Here is a 25039-nt window from a genome sequence, read left to right as displayed (position 1 = left end):
TACTTGATTTTATCTGGACACATCGCTTTTGGGTGGGCTTTTAGTACAGTTAGACACATAGTAATCCACGTTATACCTCCTAAAAGGGAACCCGAAACTAACAGTCACTAATGATGCTTAAGTTATAACAGGCTAAATAGACTAAAATATTTTTTGTGCCAGACTTTACATATGCTTTTCTTTTTTTTCTTTACTTTTTTGTGTAGACGTGGGCATTTTAAAATAGTAGTGTATTGAGATTGACTAATTTCTGCAGCCAGCCTTAAGTGGTCATTTAACAAACTCTAGTTTTTGGCACTTTGTATTGGCTTCATTACGCTGGTGTTGTGCCTGTAATGAGCTTATATTAAAGTTTAATCCATTGAATAGATCAAAGTTTATCAGTCCTTCCTTTTTTCCATCCATCTGTTTTCTTAACTTATTTAATAATTTCTGACTTACCAATTTAACACTCAGTATAAAATCAGTCTTAACATTAAAACTGAAGCTGCGGTCTAAAAACAAATGTATAGTGAGTTTTTCACAGGACACAAGACCATTTTATAGGTGTAGGTTTTTCTCTCTATCTGTTGCATATAGCTTGTGGAAAACCTTTTGCTCCAGCTTTGTAAATATACAGACATATATCAGTGTTACTTGTTTTGTTTTTTCCTGATGTCCTAAAACTGGGCTGTCATTGTGAATCAGAGAGAAATTCCAGCGGCAAGACCACATCCTTTTCCCAGCACAACATCAGCACTTACTGAGTGATGTAGCCTCTTTCTGATGGATTAGAGGGGCTTTGTTAGGGAAATCCCCTGCACCCCTGGTACTGACTCAGACACTCCCTGCATTAGATCAAACCTTTATTTGGCTCTGCTGTCACAGGTGCTGAGGGGAGGACCAAATATTGTTGTTGTTTTTCTAATGTAGCTATTTTTAAATCTCCACTGACCACACACTGACAGGGCATGTTTGCCAGAGCCTGTTTTTGCTCATCTGTCTCAGCCGCTAATCTGTTTTCTCACCCTTCAGATGCAGTCTGGCGTCCTTGCTCACCATCGCCCTCCATGGCAAGCTGGAGTACTACACCAGTATCATGAAAGATCTGCTGGTGGACCTGATTGATGCGTCGGCTTCCAAAAACCCCAAACTAATGCTCCGCCGGACTGAGTCCGTAGTAGAGAAAATGCTAACCAACTGGATGTCCATCTGCATGTATAGCTACCTCAAGGTGAGGATGGGAAAGAAGCATGCTCAGCTGAGTAATTAATGAGTCACACAAGTTTGATTAAAAGGAATTACCGCAGCTTTGATTTTCGCAAATTCTTTAGGAAACAGTGGGTGAGCCTTTTTTCCTGCTGCTGTGTGCAATCAAGCAGCAGATCAACAAGGGCTCAATAGACGCCATCACAGGGAAAGCCCGCTACACCCTCAATGAGGAGTGGCTGCTACGTGAGAATATTGAGGCCAAGCCACAGGTCTGACATCTCATCTAATTATGCCATGCTGACAATGTCATGCTGACGATCCAAACTCATATTTTTACAAATCGTCCCATGCTTTTGTTTTTTTGCAGAACATCAACGTGTCCTTCCAGGGCTGTGGCATGGACTCCCTATCTGTCAGGGTCATGAACACAGACACAATCTGCCAAGTTAAGGAAAAAATCATTGAAGCCTTTTATAAAAACCTCCCATTCTCCCAGTGGCCTCGGGCCGAGGATGTCGACCTGGGTAAGAGCACATTTTCTCTGATTATTTTCATCCTCTCCCCTACCTAGCCCTCCAAGATATAGTAATCTCCTTTGCAAAAGGTCAATTCCTCTCATGAAGCTCAACTAACCTGAGGCTGCAATGTAATAAATGACAGAATGCATTGAGGAGAGTGTACAGTCATAATCACAAAGAGTTATTGCTTTCAAAAGCTGTGGAGCCTGCAGTGCTGATTTGATTAATGGCCCGAGAATATTTCCACAGGTCGTGACACAGAGAGTTAGAGCACGGCTGCGGTCCGTCTTGCATATTCTTTTCCAAATTTAGAAGGAAATTGTCTAACGCTGCTGCTTGTCTCTCCTTTTTTCTTTCCTCCAGAGTGGTTTGACTCAGGCAGCAACAGTAAGCTTTTGCAGGATCTGGACAACTCCTCAGTGATGGAGGATGGCCGAAAGAAGCTCAACACAGTCTTCCATTACCAGGTGTGTGCTTGTGAGAGACCATCGTGGTGGGTGTTGCCTTGGTGAATTTGTATATCCCGCATGTTGCAACAGCAACAGCAGGGATGCTGAGAGTGTGAACTGGAGCATGCGGTGCTTTTCATTATGCCTGCCTGTGCTTTCTTGCGTCCTCGTTCCTTCCCTTGACCCGGAAATCATTCCTCCTCCATCATATATCTCTTAAATGCACTTCAAGGAAAGAGGAGGCTTCTGGAAGTATGACATGTATTGCCACACCTCCACATGTGGTGCCCGAATTGATGTCTGTTAGACTGATGCTGCAGAATCGAGGATTTATCATTTGGCAGGATCGGCTCCGTCTTACCTCGCATCTCTCTCTGTCATCCTAACTGGGAGACAAATTAGCATACTGAAAAGCATCCCGTGTAAAAGGTGTCACTGGCTGTCACCGGGTGGGGAGATGTTTCTGTGGCGTTTTTTGTTGGGTTTTTTGGTTTTTGTAGGTGTTTCTGTTTGTGCTGGAGTTCACTGCTGCACCATGTTTCTCTTTGTGACTGCACAAATCGTTTACTGCAGCATTAGCACACCGTTGATGGCTCAATTCAGTATACAATATCTGCAACAGTATAATTTATTTTAAATTAGGAAGTTGTTAACTAACAGTGCATGATTTTTACAACATTTCGAGGGCCGGGTTATGCTTAAAAGTGTTTTTATTATTTAACCACGTCAGAAGGGACAAGTGTTTTAGGTTCCTCTGAAAGTTCAAACTTAAATGTCATTCAGCGAAGCCTGATGCTGCTGCGCGCTAACTGTTTGAATTATGGAGTCCTCGTGAGTCACTGCATTAAGTGGGTTTAAACGCTGGCTCGTGTTGATTTCACACACAGATCTAACAAATACAGTAACCTCCCATGCTCTCCTCTTTGCGATTTCAACATAGGATCAAGGTTATTGAAGTTAACCAAAACTAAACTAAAAGCTGAAAATAAATGTGAAGGAAAATTTTCATAAAAACTAGACTTTTGAAAAAAAAAAAAAAAAAAAACTAACTGAAACAGTTTTGTGAACTTTATCAATTAAATTAAAATAAAAAAATACAGAGGAAATAGTTTTAGTATTTGTTAGTTTGGTCAGAATTTTTTACAATTTGCCGGATGAGGCTTTGATTGACGTGCTTATAGAGACTCTGGATGTCTACAAGACTATGAGTTAACTGTTTTTATCATAATGTCTGTACTGATTTTCCTAATTTTGCCTCTGATGTGTGTCCTTCATTCAATAATGATTAAAAAAGACTAAAACTAACACTCAAACTAATAACAACTTAAGTGAAACATTTTCAAACAAATATAAAACTGAAACAAGAAAATCAACTCTAGAAACTAAACTGAGTTAAATACATAAACTCAAAAATTAAATTAAACTTGAAATCTAATTAGAAAATACAAAACTATAATAACTTGGCATAGTACTCTAATGGAGCTTGCCTACCCAAAAACCTTTTCCTCGAAACATCCGTCTAGTAAATGCTAAGTAAAACCTTTGAAGCTGTTTTAGTTTTAAATAATTTAAAACTTTAAATTGAAAAACAAGAGTTGCTGATTTCAGCTCTAGAGTCATAATTTAGTGTAAATGGATTGGACTTGAAGGCAGCACGGTGATGTGGTGGGTTTGAATGCACCATCTGTGTGGCGTTTACATGTTCTCCTGAGTCCCGGTTGGCTCTCTCCAGGTACTCCGGCTTCCTCCCACAGTCCAAAGACATGCGGTTAGTGAGGTTACATTAATTGGTGATTGATCATTCTAAACTGGTTGTAGGTGTAGCGTGACTGGTTGTCTGTCTCTCTGTGTAGGCCCTGTGACAGACTGGCGACCTGTCCAGGGTGTACCCTGGGAAAGGCTCCAGCCTGTCGTAACCCTCAGCTGGATAAGCGGAAGAAGATAGATGGGTTGGAGTTTCTTCCAACTCCTATTTCCTACACAGGGGTGGACAATTCATTTTCCCAAGGGGCCACATTGGAAACTCATTGTTGTTAAGGGCCAAACCAATAAGCTTATAAAAAGTTAAATTAATAATAAGCAGAAATGAGTTCATCTTACTGTTGCAGCCCTCCACAACAGTCCCAGTTTCCCACGTGGGCCCTTGGGAGAACTAATTGCCCACCCCTGCCCTAGTGTTAAACTGCAATTTAAGAAACTTTTCTTCTTCCACAGATAAAGGTGAAAAGATCTGCTGCATAAATCATTTTAAACTGGAGGTCAACCATTCAAACTGAAATAACAATAATAAAGCACATTTTTGATTTAATGGGGACTTAAATGGCTTATGTTGTAGTAATTCACTGGTAACAAAAGTTTGAATTTATTATCTGGATTTGACGCCTGGCAGAGTGCTATGGAAATGATTGCTGTGAAAGTTATTAAAAAAGTTGTGTGCCACTTTTTAAATTGCAAATTTATTTTTTTTCAAAAGTTAGTTAATTGTTATCAAAAATATCTCAGATAGAAAAAAAAAGGCTCTTTGCTTACTCTGGCACATTTGCACCAGTGTTTATTCATGTGCATTATTAATGTCCTTGTTAAATAAACCAGTAAAAGTAATGACTGGCATTGCGTGAGTAACTGATAATGTATACTGTGTACTAATACACTAATATGTATACAGTTTCTCATTTACTGCTTTACCATAGGACAGGAAATTAAATAGAAGCTTGTTTTGTACAGCATTATTAAAATGTACTTATTTCATTTTCATTTATTAAAGGACACAAACATTTTTAATTACGCAGTTTGCAGGGAATTAGCCAATCGTTGCTTCTCATATAAGAATTTAATAAGTGTTAAAGGGAAGAATCTTGCATCCTGTCAGCAATGCTACTTACAGCTTCAAACTGCCTTTATGAAAAAAATAAATAAGAAAAAAGTAAAATGTCATGCACTTTTCTCCCATTAACAATGTCTTGTCGTGTGTGTGTTTGCTTATGTCCATGTCCATTTGTGCGTAAGTAAACAAAAGTTCGGTGACTCTCGCCCTTTGACCTGTTACCTGTACTTGTTAAGTGCTCTGTTTAGTCTTAGCTGAGCCATGGGGACAGAGCTGTGAAAGCAGTGAGCTGCAGCATGTACTAACAGTCTGGGTTCATCGGCGAGGCTGTTCAATCCATTTCACCGTGGGTTGACTTTAATGAGCCCTGCCAGGCTCCCGCAAACTCGCCACCTCTCGAGATGCACGCAAGGCCAACACACACACGCACATGCAAAGCCCTCAGCGGGACACTCCCTCGAGGGCGTGCTTAATGACGCTGTTCTGGTGCACCCCCGCTCACCCCTGACCCCGTGCCCTTTCTCCTCTACTTTCCTCCCTCCCTCCTTCCTTTCACCTTCTCCCTCTTCACAGATCCCAGAGGGGGCATCGCTGGCCATGAGCATGCAAGACAAGAAAGAGAACACCCTGGGGAGAGGTACGCCACCTTCAAACACACCCACTAGCTGTCTCTTTGTCACGCACTCGCCCACACTTGCATAAATACAACCACCCACTCCATCACAGGAAAACCAGCACATGCTTACAGTAGCTGATCACGAGAACATGACACAGTAATGTAAACACGCATGAAACCCCACACCTTCGTGTCCCCAAAAGCGCACATCTAAACACACTTGCACCTAATAAATCATAACACACACTAATGCTACAACTTCATTCAGAGCAGCTTTTCCACATTATAGATGTATTCCATTAGCATGAGTCACCTTGGGGGGGAAAAATGTGACACAAGTTGGCCCATTGTCCAATCTCAGCCCAGAACAAAATGACTGCTATGGCTGTTGACAGATGAGTTTACATACAGCCTTTAATGGCTTGTCCTTTCATTGTCTAAGGTCTACCTTACATAATCAGTACCACACCAGAGCTCAGTTCTGCTCAGGCTGTGTCCATCAAAGCCTCTGTTCTCATTCATAATGGGCCAAAAATAGGCTTATGTGGACCAAACCTGGCTCCCGCTTCAAAGCATCAATGGGGTGTTATGAGCCTGTAGTGCTCCCTGGCTAATAGAAAACACTGTCCTGCCTGCCTGTGATCAGTGTTGAGGGTCTGGACTGAGGCCCGCTGGGCAGGAGCATCTCTAGCTATGAAGTCTGTAATGAGACCACACTTACTATGAGGGTGTTTGTGTGTGTATCCGCACAAATGCCTCTCTTTTGTCTTTGCCGGGGTGTGTACAGTAATTTACTGCATTTGTCTTTGTGCCTGTACTCGTGTTTGAACACTCTTCTACATGTGTCCTTGTACTCATATCTGTGTACACATGCTTGCGTACGAGCGTGTTTAGATCTATATATAAACAGAAAGGTTTAATGCTTTTTTCTCAGCGTTGGCCGAGCATTACCATCTCATTACACCGGCTCCAGAGCCAATCACAGACTCTGTGTGTCTGTCTCCCCTAATCTCTCTCCTTTCTCTCTCCTTTCACTCGTAATCTTTCTCTTTCATTCTCTCAGACAGCTCCCCTCCTCGACTGGCCCACAGTCCACCTTAATCACTTTCTCCTTTTGCATGCACTCTATCTCTCTTGCAGTCCTGTCAATCTCCCCCGATTTTTTTTTCTTCCTCCTATCTGTCAAACTCCCCTGTGTTCCCTCCTACCGTATCCTCTTTATTCTGTCAGGTCTCCACCTTGCTGATTGCACATTGTTTCTTACTGTATGTTATTTATTTTCTGTTTCTCTCTCCTCAGTTAAAGATCTGGATACTGAGAAGTATGTACACTTGGTGAGTATCTCCTCATAGGCAATCATTGTTTCTGTGAGCTATGTCTAAGTTTATTACCCGAGCTTTTCCTCTGCGTGCCAGTGTTACTCAGCCCAGAGCAGGCCTGACGACAGAGAGAATGGGGGTGAATGGAGGTGAAAAGGAAAGCTGCTGAGAGGACATGACAGCACTAATGCCGCTTAAGCTCTTTTATAAACGTCAGCCAAGATATGGGCCCTTTGACTTTAGAATAATGAGTTCCTTGGATACAATTTGCCGGGTGAATAGTTAGTTTTGCAGGACAGTTCAGTAGTCATTTTTTGACACAAGTAGGTGGAATTTGACTGCTTCTTTCTTTCCGCTACCTCCATGTAGACTTGTATGAGCAAGTCCCAGACATGATGCTGTGCACGGCAACTGGAGGAAAACCATGAGAATTTCCCAAATCCCATCACTTCCCTATTTCTGTAAATTATTTAGAGCTTCAAAATACCCTTATGTGGATCATGTGTCTAATGCAAGAACCAGAAAATTCCCCTCTGGTATTTCGTACAGCAAAGACAGTGGTGCATTCATTCAGCTACTCATGTTGGGGTTCACTGCTTTGACCTATGTGCAGTTAATGTTTTTTTTGCTGGGGGTTTTTCATAGGTGCTACCTCACGATGAGCTAATGGAGACCAAGAAGTCACACAGGCAGAGTCATCGCAAGAAAGTCCTGCCTGAAATCTACCTGACACGCCTGCTGTCTACAAAGGTAACTATACTCAAGAGATCGAAGGGCAAAACAAAACACAAGTCATCTCTCTGTTTCATATTTTATTACCTGTATTTATTTCAGAAGCCACACAGAAATTCCTTCGTCGCATGAAACCATGTGTCTGCATATGTGTGAGCCGCATTTTATCTCTTCCTCCACAGGGAACTCTTCAGAAGTTCTTGGATGACCTCTTTCAGGCCATCCTCAGCATCCCTCCAGACCGCCCTCCTCTGGCTGTTAAATACTTTTTTGACTTCCTGGAGGAACAGGCTGACAAACGGGGCATCACAGACCCAGACACCCTGCACATTTGGAAGACCAACAGGTAGGCAACTAAACGGTCCGATTAAAATCCTGTTTGGTCAGCCTCTTTGTACAAGTACTTTTAACAGCTTATCTCACTCTGTCTGTGCAGTTTACCGCTGCGGTTCTGGGTAAACATCCTGAAGAATCCTCAGTTTGTGTTTGACATTGATAAGACAGATCACATGGACGCATGTCTATCTGTCATCGCCCAGGCCTTCATCGATGCCTGCTCCATTTCTGACCTGCAACTAGGCAAAGTGAGTCTGTCACCATCTCTCTCTGTCAACGTCTCTTCCTCTTTCTCGTTTTCAAAGCTGCTTTTTGCAGTTCCTGTTTCCAGCATACGAACCCATATGAATACCAGTGGAAAACTTTAAAGCTGAAAAAAAAACTACAAAACACAATTCTAAGAAAAGCACCAAGTGATAAAAGTCTTCTGTCTAAGTATATTTATTGACATTTTTTTGTGATGTTCTCTGTGTGTGTTTAAATTTATATATGGAAATAGATCCCCCCTGGACTCTCTCTGCCTGCCTTAAAAACCTCTGATTTATCATACCGTATCTATCCGTCCATCAGCTCTATGTATCTACTGTATTTAACTAACACACACAAACCTCAGGTCCCACTGTGAACCTTCATCCCAAAGCCTTCAGACTGTCAGCCCCATCTACCTCCTCTCCTCATGTTATTTCAGCCCAGTCGGCTGATCCAAGGTCATGAGCACCAGGGATCTCTTTTTGTGCTGTGCGCCAGTGTGTGCGCATTCGTCTATCTGTCTGTCTGTATATGTGTGCTTGCATGTCAATGTCCTCACTGCTCACAAATCCGTCTCATCCTTCAGACACCGTGACCCTGAGCACGCTCTGCTTCCTGTCTCTCTCTGACTGGCTTCCTCCCTGGAGGGAGCCGAGGACTCATCAAATAATGCTCCTCTTTCACAGAGAAACAGTCTGATTTATACACTTCAGGTCCGAGCCAAAAAGCGAGCGCATCCACAACGAATAGTCACATGTACTTGCGGGCGGATGTGTACCTATGGATGTAGAAACAAACGTAAAACCTCCCGACATGACAGATTTTTCCATGGTGTCTCATTATTGTGTCACATCTGTCTGTGGAATCGCCAGGTTCAAGGATATGGCCACATTTTCTCCTGTAGGTTAAGGACGGTGGCCTGACACACCTCTATGCACGGTCGCCTGTTTGTGAATGTGCCTCAGGAATGGAGAGTGTAGGGTCTGGATTAGCAGGAGCCAGCAGGGGTGAGGGAGGGGTAGGAGACTAAGCATGGCTCGCTGTTTCCACAGAAACCCTCTTATCTGGCGAGATGCAGGACATAGAGGGCCATAGGGTCACAGGGGGGTTACCAGGCAGATGGGCGAGCAGCAGGAAGTGACCTTGTGGACAGGAAGAGAGAGGGTTCACTATCAGAAGGAGCAACTGTAGCTGGAGCCATCCAGTCCCTCAGCACATTAAACCACACAAACATGCAATAGGTGACACAAATAGCTCATGACACATAGAAATACCAAGGTGTGTTGTAAGCACCTTCACTGATGCTGAAAGCTGTGGCTGTCCCTCACTTTTAACCCCGTCTTTTTCCATGCCCTACTTTCTCCCTGTCCCGTTCTCTCTCTCCCAGTAACACACACGCAACGCAGAGACTGGCACAGACTCGCTCATAACAGCAGCCACAACTGAAACCTGAACATGCCCACAGCCTTTTAGCCTCACTACTTCTCTTCCTGCTTGAATAAACACCAGTGTGAGAGCCTAAAGTGACTGTGGAGAGAGTTGTTTAGACTGGTTTGTTTCTTCCCCGGCTATAACTGTTCGAGTCTCCTTGTGTGCGCAAAGGAAACGGTTCCCTCCCTCCATTGTTTCACTTTAGACTGGTGTAGATAGGCTCATCAACAAATAACATCCAGTTTAATTAAACCGCTATTAGGGCAAAGTGGGAGAAGTGTTCATTTTATTCCAAGAGGAGGAAGCTCTTTCACTCAAATGTAGGGGGACGGAGTGAGGGGTATGATATGAGACGATCCTTGGCCTGCCCATAAGCACCGACTGGACGAAATGTCCTTTTTAGAGTGTTTTATTGCAAATAAACACTGAAGCATATAAAAGAAATATTTAATCAGGTTTTAACAGAGGTTACATTTTTTGTGACTTGTTCATCAATGAGAAGCATCGTAATTAAGCGTAGGCCCACATCAAGATCCCAGAGTTCAGATGCTGACGGTGATGCAGTAGGGCCCAGCGGGTGGTTGATGTAAAGTTTCACTTCTGTCTCCATGGATGAGGGGGAGGTGGGTTGCACAGCAGGAGGTATGAAAAGTCAGAAACACTGGATTGAAATGGTATTTAAAGCCGAGCAGCCAGAAAATGATGGGCTTGTGCAGAAACCTCATTGGCCAAGAATGGCGGTATCACAACTTAAATGTAGGGAATTTGACAGCAGGGGAAAGCAGACTCGAAAAAATGGATCAGCAGGAAATAGCAGGCGTTTACCCATAAAATAATAAGGGCAGACTGTGAGTGAGCACATTGTCTTTGTTCAGCTCTTGTCAAAGCTTTATTACTGCTAGATTAGCATGAGAGCAGCACAGTTAAAAGGTGAAATGTATAATGATGCAGATTTCAGAGTATGTAGTAACCATAACTTTGGGTAAATGTAGTGAGACTAAGAAAGACAAATGTAGTAGTCTGGAAATCTAAAGCAGGCTAAAATGGCGGCATAGCTTTAAGGTCAAAGCTGTTTTTATTTCACACCTCTGGATTTGCAAGGTGTTCTTAATGTCTGAGTACGCTGACTAAAAGCTGCCATTTGTTTCCAGGACTCGCCTACCAACAAGCTGCTGTATGCCAAGGAGATCCCAGAGTATAAGAAGAGAGTGCAATGCTATTACCAGCAGATACAAGACATGCCACCCCTCAGCGAGCAGGAGATGAATGCTCACCTGGCTGAAGAGTCACGAGTAAGTGAAAGATTCCAAAAGTTCCTGTGTGTGAGTTATTTAGTTTCACAAAAGCCTGCAATCACAGGCTCGTTCTTATTTTTTTAAAAATGTAATCAAACATGTTGATATCGCTCCGGCAGAAATACAGAAATGAATTCAACACCAACCTGGCCTTGACAGAAATCTACAAATATGCCAAGAGATACAGAAACCAGGTAAGAGATATTCACAGTTATGTGTTTGTGATCTCGTATTTGGATTAGATTTGTTTAACTGTTGAAACAACAGCCCCTATTTGGCAGATGAAACATCTCAGTTGAGCCCACTTGCTGTATTAAGTTTCACAGATGGATATCGGAGCGTGACGCATCAGTAGGGAAGATCGCAGCCACGCTGACAGATGTAACATACTGTAGACACCCTCACAACCTGTCGCGTAATGCCTTAGTTGAAAACCTGCAGTATTTTGTTGTTGTTTTTTTCTGCTGTTAAATGTTTTAAGCGGGGAAAATACTCCGTGTGGAATATCTTCTTAGCAGCAGCCGCTATTCAGTCTGTCCAATCCTTTGTTTCCAGCCCACGGATACCTTTCACTTTAAGCAAACAGCGTGCTGTTTACCTTCTCTTTAATCACAACCCCATCTGCTTAATGACTGTTAAGGTGCCGCTTCGTATCTCATGCGTCGCGTTGAACTAGCCCTGTTCAAGCCCCTGCTGTACTCCCCCATGTTTCCTCGCTGCCGTGACTATTCTCTAGAGAGGCTTAGTCAGTGGTGACTGTGCTTTAATGGAGCACCCTCATGATAATACCGTTTAGCTGCTTTCCTCTGTCAAGCTACTGTACTGACGTGGGCCATGGGCTTAGACTCTGATTCAGGGAGCTCTTTGAATGGCCCCTGATTGCCTATTCTCTCGCCCCAGCTCAGTTCGCTCTGCCTGGTAGCACACTGCCGCTAAGAGCCCATAAATCCCACTGACACGGTGACAACTATTGGGCATGAAAAACAGAGCAGATGTGGGTTTTGTAAATATGTGAAGAGCGAACGCTTTTGTGGTGTGGAGGCATGCATGAAGGCAGCAGAAGAGGCTGAAGTACTTCACTTGTTCCTCTGCTGCCTCTCCCTTTCACTTGTTCGACTTTCTATGTCTGGCTGGTTCTCTAAATCTCTCCAGATAGATAGATGCATGAATGCTCGACAGCCACTGAAAGTCTCCTTTGTTGTGTGTTTCTTTTCTATCTCCCTCGGTCAGGTGGTGAACGCTCTGGAGTCGAACCCCACTGCACGTCGCACTCAGCTGCACCACAAGTTTGAGCAGGTCATTGCCCTTGTAGAGGACAACATCTATGAGTGCTGCAGTGAAGCCTGAACCTGCCAATATCTTCTGCTCACAATCTCTTCCTCCTGCTGCCAGCTGCCTTTCTCCCACTTACATGGTTACTTGGGAATGTCGGTCACAGGAGCTATCCGTCTTAAGTGTTATTATTCTTCAAGCAAACTGTTACCAGGATGAAAAGCGGCAGAGCAAAGGATTCAAACCTGCCTGTTAAGCATCATACATTTGCAAAGTGTCCCTCCTTTCTCGTGGGGATGCCAAGAAATTCTCCCAAATATTAATCCATGAAACAGACGCAGTTCCGACTGGACTCTACTACGCTTTAGAGGGAATGTGTGGGAGCTCAGAGATGGGGCTTTTTGGGATGTCTTTACAGTTACTGGGAACTACAGTTCGCCCTGGTGGCAACCTTAACGCACTGAACCCTTTTCTGAAGGGAACGAGCCAATGATGCACTGTACTGTAATATAATGTCCATAGCAATATTTATAGATGTGTTATAATGCTTTCAAGTGGCCTGTTCATCAGGATTAGTAGGACCATGATAAACTCCTCTCATCTCCTAAAGCCTGCAACGTTCTCAGGTGTGATTGGTGAAGATGGGCGTTGGACTTTCATTGGTGCTTTCAACAATATGTCCCAATGTGCTTCGCAGGTTGATGACGGGTTGCGGAGGAGTGGGGCAAAGAATATAAATGACTGAAATTTATGAAATCAAATGTAATGTAGTTCACTGGGAAGAGCTGCATCAGTATATAAGTGTTGATCTGTGTGCTTGTCAATGAATGGTAATCATGTTGGATTCTGATCAAATTTAAAAGAGGGAAATTTACATTTAAGAAAAAAAAAAGTGAGCTCAATATAATCAGAGGAGAGACTGTATTTGTGATGCCAAATGACTTGTCAGAGTTTGTGAAATAAATTACAGTATTTAGGATTTTAAAGTGTCTAGTAATGGCATTTATTATACTAATTCTCAGAGTGGTTCACTTCTAAATGCATTACAGCGCCACAGTGAATTTTAACATTTGAAAACCATTATGATTTGGCCTGCCACCTAAAAGCCCACAAGCTAGCATCTGGAACTTCTCAGAAATCCTTGTAAATGTTCTCATGAAGAAAACGAGTAAGGGGCAGGGGGGGTCGTGCAGATATTTAGCTTTGTTTTTATTGCAGGACACAGAACAACTGCCACAAATCCTAGCCATTACAGTAATATTCCTTTTTCACCTTAATTCACACACTAGCATTCTGACATTCGCATACATAAACATCCAACTCACACATGTACAGACTCTTGCAGGAGGTCCATTTTTCTTTACACTAATCATCTCAGACAATACCAAGAAGCTAACCTTCTCAGCTTGATCAACACGGCAACTAGAATAGAGTTAGAGAGACAAAAGTAGAGCTTAAAAAATCATCTGATTATCTAAACAGAGTAATTCCACTCATATAATTGACTGTTTAAAGCACGTTTTTGGATACATAATTAGCTGTGATAATTACTTACAGTTGGATTTTTACCCATTTTGTGTGTTTTTGGAAAGTGGAGAGCTCATATGGTGCTCAGTTGGATGACCACCAAGTGGTCACCCCTTTGGATGCCAGGTTAAAATCTGTGAGACCAGCTGAACCCTCCATAATTAAATGGATTAAAAACACACATGCTGGTTTTTAAATGCGTCAGTCCCGCTTGAAGGTGCAGTGGCAACACTGCAGAGAAGACAAAGGGAGAGGTAAGTCAAGAGGATTGGCTGATTGAAGGTAGTGCTGCTTGGCGGTGGTGGGTCCCCATCTGAGGCAGGCACAGATGGGACAGAAGAGGGTGAGAAAGGGAGCACAGGTCAAGCGGGGGCCACCTGGCTTGAAGAGACGGATGAAGTCTGAGTTTTGGAGACGGCGCCCTCATCTTCTCCAAATGGGTTCTTTCCACAGCACACCGTGGTGATCATGCAGTTTCTGAACTGGAGGGCACAAAAACAAATCACAATCAGAGTTATGACGCCTTCACGGGTTGTCAAACTCATTTTACATCGCGAGGCCACATACAGCTCAATTTGATTTTTAGTGAGCCAGATCAGAAAAACTATTGCCTATAAAAAGACACCTGCAAACTGTTTAAGTGTAAATCATTTAAATTTAAGTGTAACTACAAATTTAATCATTGAGAGTTCAAAAGAAAAAAAAAAGTGCAATTTATGCAACAACAGGGGCGACAATACATCTCAGCCTTTATATGACAGAAATGCTTAAATCAAAGAAACCTATAAACACAGAACTTATGGCTTAATTTATGAAATAAAGGTTAAAAATGAAAGAAAAGACAATTACAGGTCATTATCTGCTCATTTGAAATTTTTTTATTTTACTTTATTTTTTATTTTTGGCCATAATTAATTAGAAAAAACGAATTAACTATTAGAGAAATCTTCTTAAATTCAGATTTACTAGTCAAAGTAGAGAATACATTAGTGTATCCCTGTAGTTTCCAAGTTAACGATTTGTTAGTCTGAAGTGAGCGCTGAAATGAAGGATAAAGAAATGGAAACACTACTAGATAATTAAACCAAATCATTTGAAAATGGGCAAATCTGGTAGAATCACACACATCTGAAAAAAAACACAACCCCAACTGCTGGGAACAGGAAATTTGTTACTGTATCAGCCAAAATTTACAATGTAAAACGCTTCTCTGAAAAGTAACCACAGCTGTCAGGCACATAAAGCCCACACAATTTCCTGCAAAAACTGTGTCAACGTGAAAATGAGTTGATGAAAATACTCTTGTTCATCATACCTGTCTGTTTAGCAGGATGTAGATGACTGGATTGTACAGAGCGGCACTCTTGGCGAAGAAGGCGGGAGCAGTCATGAATACTGGCCCAAACTCAGTTCCCTGATTGGCAAAGATGTACCAAGCCACGCTGGCATAGGGCACCCAGCATACCAAAAAGGAGATCACCATGACAATGACCATGCGAGTCACTTCTTTCTCTGCCCTCTGGGTGGTTTCAGACTCCTGCTGCTGAGCTGCAGCCTGACAGACAGATTCAGGTTAACTTAAACCTCTAATCCGAATGTAAACAAAAGGCTTGAGCCCATCACGACTGCTGAACAAAACTGATTAGACCACCGAGATGACTAACACTGTTTATTTAGTTATGTTTTTTATGTTGTGGAAAAAACAAACGCATTATCCTATGGAAGCCCGTTTCCACCACTGAAGCATTTTTTTTCTGCCTTAAGTAAGTCAGAATTTTGCAGCATTATTTCAGAAATTCAAATTTTGAACTTAAAGTTTTGACTTAGCTCTACCGATCTCTCACTAACATGAGACAATTACCCTCTCCAAAAACAGATGAGAATTCATGCCTGTCACTTGTGAACGTGCACTAATGTTTTTGTCCACATGGGGGCAGCAAAGGTTGAATACGTTATTCAGAACAAGACTTTTTGGCATAGCTAGTATAGAGGTTAAGAGTTAGCTAGGCATTAGCATTGTAATGCATTTGATTTATTGTATTTGTACTGTTTGGTGCTGAGCAGAATGTAAGTCCATTATCAGCGTTTATTTTAGGTCTGTACTAGCTACAAGCAGCACGTGCTTGAGCTGTACGTTTCAATGGAGAAATCGTAATGGTTTTAAATTTATCTTTAACTTTGTGTGCTGTAAGATAGTTTCAAAAATACAAACAATGACTTATTTTAGGCATGAAAACTTACCTCAGGCTCACACCAGGCTAATGTAATTTAACATACGTAAAGACCTGCTCATATTTCACACGAATGTTGAATGATTAGATTTTAGGAGAGACTGTCTCTCACTACACTAGCGATACATATCTTCCCCTTTAGATGCTTGATTCTCCTTTTTGTTTACCAGCTAATGACAAATAAAGTGTATTTGTAGTGTTTGGTGCAGAGCAGGTGATGCAGGGTTTTTTTGCTAAAAACGTTGATATATTGACACAAAATTGACATTGTGTTGACTGCAGTAGGCCAATCAGTGCAATAAACTATCATAATGTAAACTTGGTATATGCTGTCAGCCAAAGTATTATATTAAATTTTTGCCTAGTATTTTGCAGTTGGTGTATCCTTATCAAAAAGACACACATGAGAAGCTATGAGAGCAGTAAGAGTGTACCAGATCATTAAAGCTGGGTCACGCAGCCAAAAACAGTCTCCCTGAAACTCCCTCTGAATCTCCCCAAAGCTGGGAGGAGCTGCAGATTCAGATAAAAAAAAATCTCTGTAGGTTATAAGCAACCTATTTTAATCTGTTTCCACATGTTTAAACTGCTATTTGACAGACTTACTAAAGAATGCTGATTATAGCCAATTTAAATGAAAATCTGCATTATAATTGTGTATAATCACTTATACATTATAAATGCTCTTATTCTATTATTAATAAAGGCGTCAGGACGACACAGTGAGCAGGCAGACTGCCCTTTAGCCAAAGGACCTGGGTGTAAGCTGCCATGTTGGCAGGGATCTGCCCTCCTGAAGTGTCCTTGAGCCCCTAAATCCCTTACATCTCCAGAGACTCTGTGATGTGCAGTACCCCTTGTGAAAGGGAGCAAGGTGAAAAAAAAGAATCCAAAAACATAATAAAGTGGAATTTTTCTACAGGGCTAAACAATATATCAAGTCTTTGTTATTAATATTGCTTTGGCAGTGGTATTCCTACCGCTCGCACAGTGCAGAGGAGGCTAGTGTAGCAGAAGAAGATGATGAACAGGGGGATACAGAAGTGGAGGACAAACATATAGATGACGAACGAGGTGTTGTTGATCTCAGGCTTGGGAGTGTAGTAGTCAATCCCACAGGAACACTGCATTCCCTCTGGGATATACCTGCACAACACACAATAACTCAAAGACTTCCGCCAGCACCATTACACAGAGTATTTGTGCCGCATGTGTGATTTACACTACTTTGCAGGTTTTAAAAAACATAACTATAAAACTGCTTTACTGGGAAAATGGTCCTCAGAATATTAATCAAACAGAGTGTAGACACAGAAACTAACTGTACCGGGACCATCCAAAGAGAGGGGGAGCAGCACAGGTCAGGGCCATGACCCATGTGAAACCCAGGCCGGCCATGGCATGTTTTTCTCCAAAGCGGAAGTTGGTCATCGGCTTACAGACCACAATATAGCGCTCAATAGCCAAAACCACCAGAGACCAGAGAGCAATCTCTCCTAAAACATGAAAGAAAGCATGTTTGTAATCTCTACTGACATTAAACATGAAATAATAAAAGCAGTATATTAGATTCAAGTTTAAGTAATTAGACAAACTAATTTCCTACGAAAATGAATGGCTTAACACATTCAAACCTATGAGAGTGAGCCAAAAACAATATCAAAGTTAAAGTGTGACTTGTTTTGTTCTAAATCCACACAGAAAACACAGTTTACACAATTCTGACTCTTACCTCCTAATGTGGCAAAAAATCCTTCAATATTGCAGCCGCTGACACCTAAGACGAAATATCCATGCAGGGCCGTGTAGAGAGTGACCGTGAAGCCCCCAACTACCATAAAGAGGTCGGCCACCGCCAGGTTGAGCAGAACGTAGTTCAGCGGGGTCCTCAGCTTTTTGTGCTTGACAGTGACGTAGAGGGTGAGAAAGTTAATGGGGAAGGAAGAAATGATGAGGAACAGCATGTACGCTGCAAGAAGAGAGTACTTCCAGGGCTCAGCCAGGTAGTACTGAGGGTACTCAAATGGGCTGCGCACCACCCCAGTCTTGTTAGACATGGGTACATAGAAGTTGGGTCCTTCTGTGCCATTCATGGCTGCGGGTGTTGATGCCTTTTCTTCTTCTGAGACCTTAAAAGTGGATGAAACAGTCTGTGCCTCTCTCTCTCTTTTTAGAATAAACTACTATGAGGGAGTCTTTTGGTGTAGTTGAAGTGGAAATGAGGGAGAAAGGATGGACGGTGGAACGGCTCTTGTAGAAGTAAGGTGTTCTCTGCAGCCCCCTGAGGAGGTGCGGCACCTTTTAAACAGGCTAGTCGGATTAGGGACTTGCAAAGAGTGAAGTGTTAGGAGAGATGGAATTAAGACACACAATGTGAGAGTCCCCCTCTCTCTCACAGACGCACACACAGACACACACACAAAGGAGAAAACTCCAGAAATAGATATGCAGTATGTTAAGCAATTTCAAGGTGAGAGGTAACAGCCATGGTTATCCAAACCCCATCATTACTGTCATGCGCATCAGTGCTGCATCAGAATGAGATGAGAGAGTAGGAGGGAAAGGGAAGGAAACTAACTGTCTGTGATCTGAACCGTGCAGAGTAGACCAACTATAAATGAAATTTCTTGAGCGGTCCAACTTATTTGCATCTGTAAAAGCCTAATCCCTAACCAATGCATAATGCAGAGCTCAAGTCATAGCCTTGAGTGAACTGCAATTAGAATCTGGGAGACGCAAACACAAATCAAGAGGGGCAGTTATTGTCTTTGAAGGATTAAGAAAACTCGCAGTTTTACAAATTGCCAATATACAATTTATTGAAAGGATATTTGCAAGCATATAAAAATCAATTTCTTGTGACTTAACAACAAATGATCTTGTATTGTTATCAAACGTACAGTGCAGCTGTAGTGCATAAAGCTGTAGACTCAATGGTAGAATATTATCTCATTATTGTGAGTAGGAAAATTCTCTACACAACAAACATGTTTTTTATTATATCAAAAAAAAGTTTTCTATTTATATCTTTACACTGTACACTTATAGAGTGAATGATGTAATCACTGACTGCCCCGGGGTAATCTGATCCTAATAATCCAGTGGCTTTATTGGCTGATGGTGCACTTTTCTTACACTCTGTAATGACCGACACACAAACACTAGGTATTACTTCAGCCATTCAACCTTGGATAACAAAGAGCTGCTCCTATAATATACACACGCCAAACGTACTGCACAGTTTTAAAGAAAATCTAATCAGAAGACAAAAATGTTTAAATTAGGTGCTCCACTTTCAGTTCACCGTCAGTTTGGTTCGTCGATGGGCCTCCGACAGTATGGGCAGCAGTTATGCTGAAGCACCAGGAGCTCATAATCTTCACTGTGAAACATCTGCAATAAACACAATGTGTGAGTGTGAGCAACTTGACAGGAAAATAAAGAAATAATTCAAAAACTTTGTTCGTCAAAGAGGAGACCAGGTGGTTAACACTGGGTTCTGCTAGCTGAATGCATTATAAACGCCGTACCTTGAAGCAGGTAGGACACATGGTAATGCTGACTTCAGGCAGCAGGGAGCGGAAGTATTCCCATTTGAGCGGCCTGGGCCAGCGTTTGATCAGCACGTCCCTCCTGCTCATGGCGCGCAGCACAGAACGACTCACCTTGACTGGGACAAAGTTTGAGCCCCCCTGCTGTTTATACACAAAAATGAACCATTATGGACTCCGTCCTTTCACCCTGTCCAGCTGGCTTGCCCATTTGGCAGAATATTAATCACCTCATCTATTTTGTCCTTTTTCTTATTACCTCAAAGCTCATTTTGGCTGTAAATGGATCTTCCTCTTCATCGTCCAAACCCTCATCCATCCTCAAAGATTGGAGATCTTATTGTGTTTATTTGAGAACATATAACCAAGGTAATGCACACATTTCACACATTTTGTTTACTTGTCGCATATGTCTTCAGTAATTATGTTTGCAGAGCAGGAAAACCCCTTACAAAATTATCCCTGAGAGACTTTTCTAAGAGGCAAAGTGTTCAAAATTAGCTGTGGCTGTCAGTCACTTCACGGCTCTGGAAGAACACAGCATACCTCAGTGCCCTTGAGTGTCTGCTGGCTAATGCAGGTTAATCCCTGCACTAGGGCTGTGGCTACAGCTCTCAGAGGGTTAGTGTCATTAAGATGAGACAGGAGAGCCTCAGTAACCCTATTAGCTCGAGAGCTAAGATGACTTAGTTCTGACAGCTTACCCACAAGTACAGAATCAAGGCCAGCGCAGACTAAACAGCTTCTTAGAACTGTCACAAGGCAGAGGAGAGCCACGTGCTTCATTTTGAGGTGATGTGCACTGTGTTACAGCAGGAATACAGACTCGCGGCACAGTAAAGGCGCGGTAGTTCTTTTATAACACATATTAATTAATTGTTTTTCTATATATCAACATATCACTGATGAGCAAAGGATACCACCATTGTCTATATCCTGCCATCGTGCAGCCCTCTGATCTGTGTGAGGAACTTCTAGATCAATAAGAGACAGAGCATCCTCATCAGAGATGTCTTCCTCCAGGTAGAACTGGACCAGCGGCAGCACATCTGTACAAAATAGCATGCGACATTTAAAAAAATAAAATAAAAACAAGCAGATTCCTTGGTGGCATATACTGCGCACGGTGTGTATGAGTGTCAGTGACCATATGACGATGCGCAGTAGATGAAAGGCTGCCTGCAGTTAATGCACACACTCCCGTGGTTGTTCAGCAGGGGGTTGTTGGTGGAGCAGCGGTAGCACATCATGCCCTCAATCAGATCCTGCAGCAAACACAGGTGGTTTTAACCAATATGATAAAGGTCACAGCTCTAAAATTTCAAAAGCGTCACATACACACACACCTCTTTGTCGTGGAAAGGTTTGGAACGAATGGTGAGGCTGCCCAGCTCTGTAGACTCTTGGAAGCGTGAGGGAATGTGCAGCTCCTGCAGCTTCTCGTATGCATACCTTGCAAGCTTATATGCACCAAGCTGTCGGCTCTGCTTGGCCAGCGCATATAAAGTGTTTCTATAATCAGGTCAAGGAAAAATAAACCTGGGGAAGATTTGGCACAGAATTACTGCTTTGTAGATATCTTATTCCAAATATTGTGGGCGTATTTATACTTGTGTTACATTAGCAGAACATCAGCTGCGCTAAGCCAGCAACACTGACTGCATGCCCAGAAAGTAATAAATTAGTTTGTTTGTAGGGGTTTTTGTGTTTTAATTGAGGAAGAGTTGCTTATTTGTATTTGTACAGAAACATATTGTTACTAGAGGAGCTCTGAGAGTGGCAACCAGAGGTCAATGAGTTGCAGCTGCAACAGCACTACAAAGGCACTTCTCCATCACCTAAAACTCAACATCGTTTCTGTCCTTGCCTCTCTACCCCGCCGCTCTCGATTCTCCTCCTACACACCCAGTTTTGTGACTCTTGATCAGTGCACGTCCTATTGTGGAGCTCTTTAAGTGCAATTTTGTGTGTGTGCGTGCAGTGTTTTAAGTGTTGAACCAAGTTGAATGCAATTTGCTGAGACTATAAATCTAAGTTCAAAGTTTTTGGAACATTTCAGCTTGGCCACAGAGGATTGCAGCTGCTCGGCCTGATTTCCTCTTCCAAGGCTGTGCTTTCCTTCCTCATTCCAGTCCGATGTGTGCCTACATGGATTTGCCTATGTGCCTGTGGGTGTACGCGACCGTGTATGTGTGTATTTGTTCAAATTAAAACGTACTGTTCAGTGTGTTTTTGTATGCACACTTTTGCGCAAAGTTCAGCAATCAAAGCACTTGTTTAGATAACAGAAAATGTGTTTCTTGCTGGCATCGGCTCCTCCTCCCCATCAACACCCCTTTTCTTTCTCTCAGCAGCACTTTGGTTTCCGGAGTGGCGCCAACTCTCCTGATTTCTCCCTACGTCTATCTATTTTCCACCGCTCTATCTTCACTGCCTCTGCCAGTCGTGATTTTAGAATGGTATGTATTTGTCGCAGAGTTTTCCACATTAAGAGGCCCCCATAATGCTCGATTTTCAAAATATTTGCTGAGACCTAACACTACGTTAAGTCCATTTTCTGAAATGTTAGGATACACTTTAGAGATGCCTGGTGGTATGTCCTTTGTGAGGTTGTTCAGGAGGAATCTGCAGATGTTGAAGAGCGTGTCTGGCATGTGAGAACTGAAGGGCTCATCCTACAGATAAAGACAGTTAAAAATATACACATGTAAGTTTAAGGGGTCACAAAGTGTTAGAAATCTCAGATGAAAGTTTTAAAAGCTCCATTTCCAACTTTTTTTCCCTTCATCTTTTAACCTGATCTAAAAGCAGCCTAACCCTTAAAAGTGCCTCATTCCTTCTCAAAGTACCCTGAAGGAAAAGATGCATTTTCTTAAAAAAAAAATCACTAACAGCCCTTTATCCCTATAGTTGATAGTTCAAATCTATAGTGCCTGTCTGGGAGAGTTAAAATGAGATATAGAGGTTTCCTGCTCTGGCCTGGATCACAGCGATGCCTCTCTGTTGCAGGGGTGTGACCATAGCAGAGCAAAAAGCTGAAACAACAAACTGAGAACGCTGACACAGGCCAGGTCACCCATACAGGGCTCATAAGCAAGAACTGCTTGTTTGAAAGTAAGTTGGAGCTGCAGGCTTGGAGAAGAGGACTGATGGTAATAGAGGTCAGGGAGGTTTCAAGAATCTAATAATGGAGGTTCCTTCAAGCTGATATTTCCCTTCAATAAACTGCAACCTGACTGCCTTTAATTCTCTTTTTTGTCCCTCTACCCAACACCCTCTATGAATATTTTAATTTCTCTTTAAACCCTGACACTCTTGGATTGACATAATCTTGCAGAGCCAGACCTAATTTTGTCAAATACACAGCAGTCTGGATGAATTTGAGTATAAAAGTTGATTCAAACGTAGGCAGAAATCACAGTGGACTGTTAGAAAAGTGAGAAAATGCAGAAGGAACTTTGTACCTAGACTACCTATCTAACTACATAGTAGGTATTGTTTCCAAGTACACACAGCTAAAAAAAAAATGTCTTCCTTGTTACTTAAACACCGATTCACAGTTTTCTGCTTACGTCTATGCAAAATGAAGGCTTAAGGTGTATCGTATTCTTACCGTGTATCGCTGGATTGAGCGATACACGTGGTAGAGCTCAGCGAGATGCTGAAAACGTTCAAACTTCTTCAGCATTTCTCCCCTCTGTTCTTCACTTTCTGATTCAGACAGACAATGGTTAAAAGAAAAAAAATGCATTAAGCATTACAGTAAAAATGAGTTATGGCTGGTTGCTCTCAAGATACCTGTACATCTTACCTTTGGCAATATCCAGACACTGCATAGACAGCATCCAGTAATAGTACCCTGCATCATTGAACCTGTTCTCCACTACTGCATTCTGGGTAAGCTGCTCCAAGACTTTCACGGCCTCATTCTGAAGTCCAGCCTTGTGAAATGCTGAAGAATAAAAGCAGAAAAGTGGTGACATACAGACTGGCTGCTCTTGAGGTAATGCTGAATTTACAGAAACAATTTAAAGCATAATTGTTATTTTATGTTTGGGGACACATGCAATTAAGTCCATTTAGACAATGACACACTTTTTGTAATTGAGCCTGTGGACACCACCGCAGTAGATTTAAATCAAACAATCAAGATGTGACTGAAGTGCAAAATTTCAGCTTTAATAAAAACATTGTGTTACCTGTTTAAGAGTAAAAACCATTTTTATACATAATCAACCATTTTCAGAGGGTCAAAATGAATTGCAGTTTCACAGCGAGGTGAGACATTTCCCTTGTTATTCCAGGACAAAATAAGCTGATAAAAGATCTGGATTGACTCCAAGTGTGACGCTTTCATTTCGTAGCTTATGAGTTTCAAAAAGATGCCGATGCAAGTGAGAGAAGCCATCATTAGGTTGTAAAAAAGAAAATAAACCTGTCATAGAAAGCGATAGCAACAATGTTAGGAGTGGCCAAATCAATAATCTGGTTCATTTTCAGCACGAATGACTTCACTGACCAGTTCAGCAACACCAAAAACGCCTGAAAGACCACAGAAGGAAAGTGCATGTTGACAGAATTATTTACATGGTTAAGAAAAACAACTTCACAACATCTAACTAAGTCAAGAACACTCTCGAGGAGGTGGGCGTATCATTTTCAAAGTCTACAATCAAGAGACGCCTTTGTGACTGTAAATACAGAGGGTTTACAACAAGCTGCAAACCACTGGTTACACTCAGGAACAAGAAGCAGTGTTATGGCATGGGCATGTATGGCTGTCAGTGGAACTGGGTCACTAGTGTTTATTGATGATGTGACTGCTTAAGTGTACAGGACTATAAACTCTGCTCACATTCAGCCAAATGTTGAAAAACTAATCTGACATCACTTCAGAGTGCAAATGGATAATGACCCAAATCATACTGCAAAAGCAACCCAAGAGTTTCCAAATGGCATGTGAGAACGGGAATGGCCCAACAGTCACCTGATCTCCCAAGAGAAAATGTTTTTCTTTTACTGAAGACAAAACTGAAGAAACGAGCACCAACTGAAGGTGTCTGTAGTAAAAGCCTATCAGAGCATCTCAAGGGAGGAAACACAGCACTTGCTAACGTCCATCAAGATGTGACTGGAGCGCAAACTTTCAGCTTTAATAAAAATCTTTTATTGCCTGTTTAAGATTGAAAACCATTTGTACATTTTTTGGATGAGTGACGAAATGTTTCTCCCACTGAAAACGCTACATCCACATGAACAGAATTAACTTTTGGGCATTTATATATTTCCATCCATCCATCCATTCTCTTCCGCTTATCCTTTTCAGGGTCGCGGGGGGGCCGGAGCCTATCCCATCTGTCTAGAGCGAGAGGCAGGGTACACCTGGACAGGTCGCCAGTCTGTCTAACACATAGACACAGACAAGCATTCGCACTCATTCACACCTATGGGCAATTGAGAGTTACCAATTAACCTAACCCCACTAACGACATGTCTTT

General features: G+C 42.2%; 3 protein-coding genes across 3 annotated transcripts in view; 1 reads left to right on the top strand and 2 right to left on the bottom strand.

Annotated features, from left to right (window-relative positions):
- Positions 1-13218, top strand: part of plxnd1 (plexin D1) — a 72336-nt gene extending 59118 nt beyond the window's left edge. Inside the window, exons 25-36 of the mRNA XM_031753575.2 lie at positions 1015-1213; positions 1314-1460; positions 1559-1715; positions 2073-2176; positions 5556-5619; positions 6898-6932; positions 7563-7667; positions 7832-7995; positions 8086-8233; positions 10817-10957; positions 11080-11154; positions 12191-13218. Of these exons, the coding sequence (XP_031609435.2) occupies positions 1015-1213; positions 1314-1460; positions 1559-1715; positions 2073-2176; positions 5556-5619; positions 6898-6932; positions 7563-7667; positions 7832-7995; positions 8086-8233; positions 10817-10957; positions 11080-11154; positions 12191-12307 (1456 nt within the window). The 3' untranslated portion in view covers positions 12308-13218. The remainder of the gene's footprint in view (positions 1-1014; positions 1214-1313; positions 1461-1558; positions 1716-2072; positions 2177-5555; positions 5620-6897; positions 6933-7562; positions 7668-7831; positions 7996-8085; positions 8234-10816; positions 10958-11079; positions 11155-12190) is intronic.
- Positions 13219-13317: 99 nt separating this feature from the next.
- On the bottom strand, positions 13318-18405 carry LOC116331284 (rhodopsin). Its single transcript, XM_031753906.2, has 5 exons — positions 17723-18405; positions 17318-17486; positions 16971-17136; positions 15075-15314; positions 13318-14241 (listed from the first exon to the last, which is right to left on the bottom strand). The coding sequence occupies exons 1-5, from the start codon at positions 18081-18083 to the stop codon at positions 14122-14124; spliced, it is 1056 nt and encodes a 351-aa protein (XP_031609766.1). The 5' UTR covers positions 18084-18405; the 3' UTR covers positions 13318-14121.
- Positions 18406-18782: 377 nt separating this feature from the next.
- ift122 (intraflagellar transport 122 homolog (Chlamydomonas)) overlaps positions 18783-25039 on the bottom strand; it is a 25521-nt gene continuing 19264 nt past the window's right edge. Inside the window, exons 21-29 of the mRNA XM_039604156.1 lie at positions 23353-23493; positions 23155-23252; positions 22116-22216; positions 20888-21053; positions 20689-20806; positions 20462-20590; positions 19801-19877; positions 19521-19685; positions 18783-19383 (exon numbers count right to left, since the gene is read on the bottom strand). Of these exons, the coding sequence (XP_039460090.1) occupies positions 19297-19383; positions 19521-19685; positions 19801-19877; positions 20462-20590; positions 20689-20806; positions 20888-21053; positions 22116-22216; positions 23155-23252; positions 23353-23493 (1082 nt within the window). The 3' untranslated portion in view covers positions 18783-19296. The remainder of the gene's footprint in view (positions 19384-19520; positions 19686-19800; positions 19878-20461; positions 20591-20688; positions 20807-20887; positions 21054-22115; positions 22217-23154; positions 23253-23352; positions 23494-25039) is intronic.

This window comes from Oreochromis aureus, linkage group 20 (assembly GCF_013358895.1).
Source record: "Oreochromis aureus strain Israel breed Guangdong linkage group 20, ZZ_aureus, whole genome shotgun sequence".
NCBI classification, from domain to species: domain Eukaryota; kingdom Metazoa; phylum Chordata; class Actinopteri; order Cichliformes; family Cichlidae; genus Oreochromis; species Oreochromis aureus.
This window is presented reverse-complemented; position numbering and strand designations above follow the sequence as displayed.

Excerpts from the sequence above, each read along its gene's own strand:
- LOC116331284 (XM_031753906.2), bottom strand. The coding sequence starts at position 18,083 with ATGAATGGCACAGAAGGACCCAACTTCTATGTACCCATGTCTAACAAG. Across the intron at positions 17,487-17,722 it reads ATTTTTTGCCACATTAGGAG|GAGAGATTGCTCTCTGGTCT; the intron begins GTAAGAGTCAGA and ends TTCATGTTTTAG. Across the intron at positions 14,242-15,074 it reads ACATCCTGCTAAACAGACAG|TTCAGAAACTGCATGATCAC; the intron begins GTATGATGAACA and ends TGTGCCCTCCAG.